General features: G+C 42.5%; 1 protein-coding gene across 2 annotated transcripts in view; it reads left to right on the plus strand.

Annotated features, from left to right (window-relative positions):
* Positions 1 to 7,696, plus strand: part of DEGS2 (delta 4-desaturase, sphingolipid 2) — a 63,289-nt gene extending 55,593 nt beyond the window's left edge. For both annotated transcript variants that reach the window (XM_072630237.1, XM_072630236.1), the window contains exon 3: positions 5,042 to 7,696. In XM_072630237.1, the coding sequence (XP_072486338.1) occupies positions 5,042 to 5,188 (147 nt within the window). In that variant the 3' untranslated portion in view covers positions 5,189 to 7,696. The remainder of the gene's footprint in view (positions 1 to 5,041) is intronic.
* The last annotated feature ends 1,219 nt before the right edge of the window (positions 7,697 to 8,915 follow it).

Raw genomic sequence — 8,915 nt, forward strand, 5'->3', positions numbered from 1 at the left:
TGGTGCCCAGAGGTGGATGACAACCACTTACACAGACTAGAGTGCTGAGAAGACTGGTTTTATTATCAAGTCTGTGGATCACCCAGATATTTTGCTTCCCTTTCCCCTGAGATGAGACTAAGGTGGAACTTCGAAGACTAGTGATGAACAATTAGAAATTCATAACTTGGGTGGGAAAGTTCCAAAGAGGTCACAGTATTGTGGTGGTTTCTAGAGTTCTCTCTTGAAGTCAACATTGAGCCATTAACCTTAATTTTATCAGTTCTGAACATACCTGTTGACATATCTCTGCCATCTTGTCATCATAGAATCTTAGTATTCCAACCTACCTTCAAAAGTAATTCACTCCACCCCTACTCCAACTCCCTCTGTAATATACACAAAAAGACATCCGTCAGCATCTCCTAGAACACCTCCCAGCACCCTATTGACCTTTTTTTTTTTTTTTAACTTTCCAGCAGGGTGCTATTTTTTTTCCAAGTAACCTGTTGAAATCTTTTTGGGTTACAACTCTGACACTAGTTACCTGTTTTAGCTTTGGGCCTTGTATGACTCTATATTCTAGAGTAATAATGTTTTTTAGAGACTTCTCTCCAGGTTGACACTGAGCTATTAGCCTCAACCCATCAGTTCTAATTCCACCTAAAGGCAGATGTGGTTGGATAATAGCTCATGTGAAGAAGAGGAGGATTTTAGTGGCCTGTAAATTCAATCTGAATCAACAGTACAATGTGCAAGAAAACCAAATGTAATCTTTGACTTTGAGCCTCACTTAAATTCAAATCCTTCCCAAGTCAAGGCATCACCTTGTGTTGCCCATTGGTCCTCATTGAGAAAGAAGGATGAACAAAAATTTCTACCTTTTCCCCCTTGGAAATTTGTGGCATCCTGAGTGCAGATTCTTATTGTTTTCACCTATGGACCTCCAGATCATTCTTCCTCCTATTCAATAAGCTTAGTGCCTGCCTCACAGTTTTCTTTACTCCAAGCCCTGTCCCCTTCCATACCATGTTCTTTCAGTTCCTCATCCCCCAACTTCAGTGACCTCTGTCCTCAGTCACACACAGGAATGGTCAGACCTCAGACATTTCTCCCCTTCCTTTATGCCCATCTCATCCCTTCTCCCTTTTATCTGAATTTTCTCAAATGGCCAGAATTCTTAATTATGGAAATAGTATCCTGACTACTTGTCAAGGACATTATGAAAGGGGAGAGGATCTTGCCAAGTCAGGGTCAACAAGCATTAGCTTTTCCCATTAATAAACTAAACCTCTGGGATTTCTTTCAGCTCTCAGAATCTGAATATCTCTGATGCTATGACGTCACCCAACCCCAACCTCTCCATCTCATCTACAGGGATATGAGAGAGCTTTTGCCTAATGCCTTGGGCAAGTCACATCCCCCTCCTTGGACCTTAGCTTCCTCATTGCAAAATGAGGAAGTTGAATTTATAAATTATAAAATTTGTTTTTTGTTTCCAGCCCATAGAGTCTCCTTATCTGTGAAATAGTTATTGTTCTGTACCTAGCCCCAGACTGGGTGCTAAGGTGGAGGGGTGGGGGTGGGAGGCAAGAAGAGTTGTGGCTAAGATGACCACAGTGAGCTCTTAAGTCTGCTTCCATTTATTATGAAATTCTACGTTCTACAGAACACAGAATTTTCCTTTTAAATTTCCTTCTAGTTGAGTTATTTCAGTTATCCAATAAAAACTGTCTCCCTAACGAAGTAGTAAATAGCCTCAGGGGTTTGCTTTGGTTTCTGCACTGAGGCAGCTCAAGCTGAGAACACCTACTGAAACTTCAGAAAAGATTGGAACAGCAGGACTGTTGTTTGTCCTTCCTTCTTGTATCAGCAAGGTGATGCCATGACTTGCAAGTGAGTTGGATTTAAGTGAAGGAGGGCTGTGCAAAGTCCAGAGCCATCTGGGTCTATAGGTGAGATTATCAGGAAGCAAGCAAGCAAAAAAGCTTCTTCCCTCCAAGTCCAGATTCTATCCTTGACTCCCAGACGTAATTCCCAGTTTCCCTAAAGTGTACAGGGTAGGGTGGGGTGGTGGGGAGGCCTGAGTAGGGAAGGTGGCTCCTTTGGAATCCTCCTCAGAAGGGTAGGATTGGGAGGGGCTTAAATCTGGAAAGAGTGATTGTTCTTGTTTAAAGGGAATTTAGCTATGATTCTGGGTTCTGAGCTGGAGAGGGACCTCAAATGTTCTTTCATTTAACTGATGAGGAACTTGAGGCACCTAGATGTAAAATGACTTGCCTAAGGTCACATAGGTAGTGTCATCTGGGGCAGCATTATGGGAGCCATATATAGTGTTTTACAGTATACAAAGTATTTTCTTTATAACAACCTGGGAGAGGAAAGCCATGCAAGTTATTTTAAAACTCTTTTTATTGGTAAGAAAGCAGATTCAAAATCATACATTTAGTCTGCCTGGTCAAGGAAATAAAATCTAAAGCTTAAAATACACATACACACACACACACACACATGCAAGCACACACACATCCACGCAAGTACACATACATGCACAACATTGTCACTTCCCAGTAATTGACACAAAACACATTGTAGCATTCCATATCCATATCATGGCCCTCTCTCAGTGGAAGAGATTGTATTGGAATCAAGATTGGTTTTTGCATCGATGTGAGTTTTGATGTGAGTTACCGTTGTTGATTGGAGTCTTCTGACTCCAAGTCCAGTGATTTTTTTTTTTTTTTACTATATCATTTGCTTTCTTAGGAAGACCTCAGGGATTACTTAGTCCAAAGTCCTTATTGATGTTATGAAGTTGAAAGGATATTGGATTTGGAGATACGAAGACTTAGATTTGAATTCTGATGTTAGCTATGCAACTATTTGCATAGGGCAAGTCATTATCTCAATTTCTCCACCTTAAAATGGGAATAATAATATGGTCATTGGGCAGCCAGCTGGTACAGTGGATAAAGCACCAGACCTGGAGTCAGGAAGATCTGACTGAGTTCAAATGTGAACCCAAATACTTAATAGCTGTCTGATCTTAGGCAAGTCATTTAACTGAGTTTGCCTCAGTTGCCTCATCTATAAAATGAGCTGGAAAAGGAAATGGTAAATCAGTCCAATGTTTTTTTCCATGTAAACTCCAAATGGGGTCACAAAGAGTTGGACTTGATTGAAACAACTGAACGCCAACAAAATGCCATCCCACCTTAAAGTGGTGTTGCAAGGAAAGAGCTTTGTAAATCTTAAAGTGCTATATGATGTGAATTGTTGCTGCTAGTGGTATGGGATAGAGGAAGAAACAGAGACCTTGAAAGAAGACGTACCTAAATAGTTCTCCTAAATAGCAGAGCTGGTTCAAATGCAGATTCCCCAGATCCAGGATTCTCATCACTATATGACACTACAGGCTGCTCTAAATGTATGTGTCTCAAGGTTCTTTGCACTCCTGAGTCAAGCTTGGGCCAGTGAGTTAGGACATCTCAGGCTTTTTGGGGACCAGTCTGTATGCTGATGGTGGAGACAGTGTCTAGACTTCCTACTACTCTTTATAGACAGTGGCTACTGTGGATTCTAGAAGCCACAGAAAAGGAAAGTTGAGATTGCCAGACTTTTCCTACTCATAGGTCAAGCTTGAAGTACGAAGACCTTGAGTGAGCCCTCATAGGCTCATAGAGCTAGAGGCAACCTAGTCAACCCCCTGATGGGACATATGGGGAACACTGAGGCTCAGGGAGATTAAGTGACTTGTCCTAGGTCGCATAGGTGGAATTTATCAGAGGTGGGATTTAAACCCAAGTACTCTGACTACAAGGTGGGTGCTAATTCTCCTCTACCAACATGGCCCCCACAGGACCTACAGTGGATCATTTCTACTGATGTATGAAATATTGGAGACCAGTCACTTTGCCTTGAGAAGAGTGACATCAGAGTAGATAGGTTGGGGAAAAGTACATAGAGAATTAGGATTTCAGAGCTGAGATAGACTTTGGAGAACAACTTATATCTGAACAGGAATTCTCCCTGTACTGCCCAGCTTCAGAGATGTTTAGTGATAGAGGGAACCTGCTATATCCTAAGGCAGGCCATTCTACTTTGTGGCTAGCTCTGTTTGTCACAGTAAGCTTTTTTTGCAACTCCTATTCACTGTTCATTGTTTTGTCTTTTGGCCTCAAGCAGGACAAATCTAATCCTTACTTCATAGGCTAAGCCAGGGGTGGGGAACCTGAGGCCTCAAGGCCACACATGGCCCTCTAAACCCTCATGTGCTGCACAAGTGTGCACTAGACTCTGAAATTCTCAAGATTTCTCTCAAGTTCCACTTACCTTTTCATCCATTGTACTCCGGAAGTCTTATGTTTTCTGCACTAAAAGAGAAGAATGCTGTAGAGGGGAGTAGATACTGGTAGCTCCATGCACAGTCTTTGCAATCTTTGCTTTGGATTAGCAATTAAGAAACCCAGGCTTTAGCCCCAGCTTGGTTACCATCTTGCCATGTTACCTCAGACAGGTAAAGTGAAGAGGCTGGATCTAGATTCTGGTATTTCCTTATAGGTATGAGAGGTCTGGGCATAGGAAGGTATGATTCACTCCGATTCTCCTTCACGTATGATATACACCTTGTACTAAGACTCAGAGGACAATGATCAGAATAATAAGAGCAGTTGAGATTTTAAGCATTTTTCCTTACAACATTCCCGCATTTTATAGATGAGGGGACTAAGGTTCCTGCAGGGAAGACAGCTGGTTACCAGTGTAGATCATGAGCCTTTCTCAGAAGTCAGAAGACCTGTGTTCAGGTCTCTGCTACTGGCTGTATGTGACCCTGGGCCTCATCTCTAAAATGATGACCTGGGTCATCAGTGAAGTCCTTTTTAGCTCTAAGTCCTATAGTCTCTAAACCAGGGGTGAGAAACCTGTGGCCTGGAGACCACATGTGACCCTCTAAGTCCTCAAGTGTGGCCCTTTGACTAACGCCAAACTTCCCCACTCCTGTCTAAACTCTTTTCAGCTGTAGCATTCTATGGCTCTGACCAACTCTCTCTCTTCTTTACAGGTGCGGAAAATTGCCCCAGAATATTATGACAACCTGCCCCAGCACCATTCCTGGATCCAAGTTCTCTGGGATTTTGTTTTCAAAGACACCATAGGACCTGCCTCAAGGACAAAGAGGAATTATAAGAAGGCTTCGAAAGTCTTCTAACCTATGTTCCATTCAATTGATAAGGCCAACTTGGGCCTGGTTCAGGGACCTAACTTGCTTGGAAAAAAAGGTTGGCCCAGAAGTCCTTAATGTGAACTGTAGAACCTGAGATGGTTATCTGAAATGGCCAAAATATTGGAATGTGTCCTGGTTTAAATAGAGCAAAAACAACAAACCCCACCCACCTCTGTCCTGCCTCCAGGAAGGTCCCATTATGCTCTGAGCAGGGGGCCAGATCCCATGACCTGCTGGACTTTTTGCTTCAGTCCTGAGAAATGAGAGAGCAGAAAAAACAGAATTCCCCCTTTGCACTGATGTAGCAGCAAAAGAGCTTTTGTTTTGAGTCAGAAGATCTGGGTTTGAGTTCCAGTTCTCCTACTTTTACTGTGTTCTGGACCAGAATTGTTCTGGGAGAGTTGGACTAAGCTGATGATTTGGAAGGTTCCTTTCAGTTCTGAATTCTGTGATCCAGTATCCTGAAGGTGATAGGGAGGAGGAGGGATAGAATTTAACCTTGCTCAGGAGTGGTCTGGGGCTCCTTAGTAAAGGAGCCCAAGGGTGGTCCTTATACTGAAGTTATTAATATTTTTCTCCATCATGCAAGTTTGGTCCATGCAGAAGAACTGGTTCTTCAGCATTTTCATTCCCCCAGTGCTTTTTTTGGCTTCTTGTTTCTGAGCACATGCCATGGCTGGTCTCTAGAGCAGAAGATGAATGCTGAAAGGGACCTTAGATTCATCCAGTACAGCATATCAGAGTCATTGGAGGGGAACGGGGTGGGGAGCAGGGATTCGAGATGATCTAAGTCTCATTTTTTTCAGTGAAGAAACTGAGGCCCAGAGAGTTCTAGCAATAAACTCTGCTGGCAGATCTGGTACCAGAATATGCCAAATCCTTTGCCAATGTTTTTCTACTTTATCCCATTGCTTCCCCTGGATATCTTCATTTGAAGATTTTTCTTTTTAAGACTCCAAGGAATGAATTTATAATAGCCACTCAGTGGAAAAGGGAGAGACATATTTGAGTCAGGGTGACTTGTGCCTTTTCATATCATACCACTCCCTTACCCCTAACTTGTGGCCTCTGAGGCTGGTGGGTGTGGCTCCACCCAGGTCACTCCTGGGTAGCTGGGTGATCATAGACATCGGCCCACAACTTGGGACAAAGGCTTCTTTGTACCCCAACCCCTGCAAATTGAATCCCCTGACAAGTCAGTTTCTCTGTGAAGGAACTCTGAGTAGGGTCATTTTAAGTCCAGTGAAAGGTGATGTGGAAAAAGCTCTGGGTTCAGAGGCAGGAGTCTGGATTTCTATACTGTCACCAGAACCATGTACAACCTTGAATAAGTTAATTTTCCCTCTCTGGCTCTCAAGCTTCCTCATTGATAAGATTAAGTGATCAGAATGGATTGTCTCTAAGGCCCCTTTCAGCACTGACATTCTGTAGTTGGACAGTTCCAAGGCTGCATTCCCTTTCCAGAATGGCTGTATTTTTTATACTCTGATGGTGGCCAGCTTCATTTCTTTCTCCCAATATTACTCAGGATTTCTAAACAGCCTATTATGATTTATGGCTTTCAGACAAAAGAAAACACCTCTCCTTACTGGAAGACCAGCTGCTTAGAAGGGTTCATTGCTGGTCCTTGTTGAAAGGCAGAGAAACATGGGAAGGATTGTTCCTGATAAGATCTGACCCCTGGTCAGCTTGGGGCCTGCTGGGATAAGGGGGCAGGAAGGTTGGTCTCCATTAGCTTTATGAAACTGGAATTCTCTCATAGATCATTAATTCCTTACTGTCCTCTTCCCATACCACCAATAGTAGACTGACCACTGCTGTGATATAGGAAGCATGAGATCCCAAGGCCCAGAGAGCTGTAATCCTGAGCCTATGATCCAGCTTCCCATTTGCTCCCCAAAGGATGCTATTGTAACAACTAGGCACTGAAGGGGAGCTGCCTAAGCTGCTCCTTTTCACAGCATCTGAAGAAATAGCCTTTGAGATGGAATTTGTATTCTTATGGACATATTCCAGTCTTCCTGGTGAAATGTCCCCAGTCATAAAAGGTCATTGTACTTAGACATGAGGGACCTTGGTTTGATTCTTAGATCTGTCATTAATATGCTGGGTGACTGTGAATGAGTGAATTTGAACCTCTGCATTTCGTTAATAAACTTATAGCTCCAACATTCTACATTCCATGAGTCTAAACTCCCTTCCAGTTTTGATATTTTAGGAGTCTAATGTTCTCTTTTATGTTTATATATCACTTTATGCTTTTCAGAAGAGCTTCCAAAAATTATTTGGAGCTCATTTTCAGGGTCACCAACCATGAAAGGGTAGGAAAAATATCAACACATTAGCCTACGGTCTGTTCCACTGGATACTTCGTCTGGCCTGTGAGGCCCTTGACCAGAACTGTCCTGTGAAAAACAAATACCGTAGATGTTTGAAACTCTTGTATTTCTGAAAGTTATCTGGACTTAAAATAAAATAAAATAATTAAATCCAGTCTTAGGCTTTCCGTGTTTTGGGGATATGTTTATAAGGAGGGTGGGATAGGGAGGGGATGACCTTGAGGCTTTGTTTCCAATCTAAGCCAAATAGCTGTGGTACTTGTGTTCTTCTCTGGGTCTAGACTCCCCCTTGTTCTCCTCCTATCCTACATTCCAGACTGGGGTGGGGCTAGAGATAAGGAGGGTGCTATGTTAGAATTTATTAATAACAGGACCATAAAAATGTAGAAGGAGACTACACCTTCTACCCTTTCCTACCAAATGCAACTGGATGACCTGGTATTGATTTGACAGTCAGCCTGTGAAAGAAGAATAAGGAACACACATGTGGATCATTCCTCTTCCTTCTGATTCAACAAAAGAACAAGGTCCCAGGTAATTATCGGAGGATCCAAACTGGGCACTGCTCCTCTGAAGACAGTAATCCTCAGATAGCTGTTGTGGATATTCCCTTACCACCTTCCTGGGTGAGGATGAGTTGAAGCAATTGGGGAGCTTGAAGAAAAGAAAACTTGGGAGAGACAAACATTATTATCTTTAAGTATTTGAAGGTTTGGTTGCCCTACAGAAGGGGGATTAAAGTTGTTTTGCTTGAAGTAGGAGATAGAAGGTCTAGTTCAATATTTCAGCTCAGTATGAGAAAGATCATTAGAGCCATCCAACAATTGAATAGATTGCATCTTGAGAATGTGATTTCTGTCACGTGGAGGTGTTTTTAAACAATGACTGAAATGTGTTTAGAGGGGGTATGTCATGTAAGGGAGGTGTTGGATATTTGAAACCTGTGCAGCTTTAACCTTCATTCTTTCGTTTTAAGATGGCTTGCAGTTCAAACATTTCATATTCTAAGGGTTTCTTCCAGCTCTTCCATCCTATTTTATAATGACCTTTCTTCAGTCCTCATCCTTTTTGACCTCTCTCTGTAACCTTTGACACAGTTGATAACCAACTCTCATCTTGACAGCTTTCTTCACTGCAGGTTTTTGAAGCCCTGCTCTCTCCTGGTTCTTCTCCAACCAGATTGTTCCTTCTTGGTCCATTTGGCTGGGTCATCCTCCAGGCCTCCGTGAGTAACCATGGGTATCCTTGGAGACTCTACCCTATGCACTCTTCTCTTTTCTCTCTCTGTGGTTTTGCTTGGTGATCTCATTAGCTGTCATGAATTCAATGATAACAGTGATAATATGATCATTTTATTTATCCAGCCATAATTG

This window comes from Notamacropus eugenii, chromosome 1 (genome assembly GCF_028372415.1).
Source record: "Notamacropus eugenii isolate mMacEug1 chromosome 1, mMacEug1.pri_v2, whole genome shotgun sequence".
Taxonomy (NCBI): Eukaryota; Metazoa; Chordata; class Mammalia; order Diprotodontia; family Macropodidae; genus Notamacropus; species Notamacropus eugenii.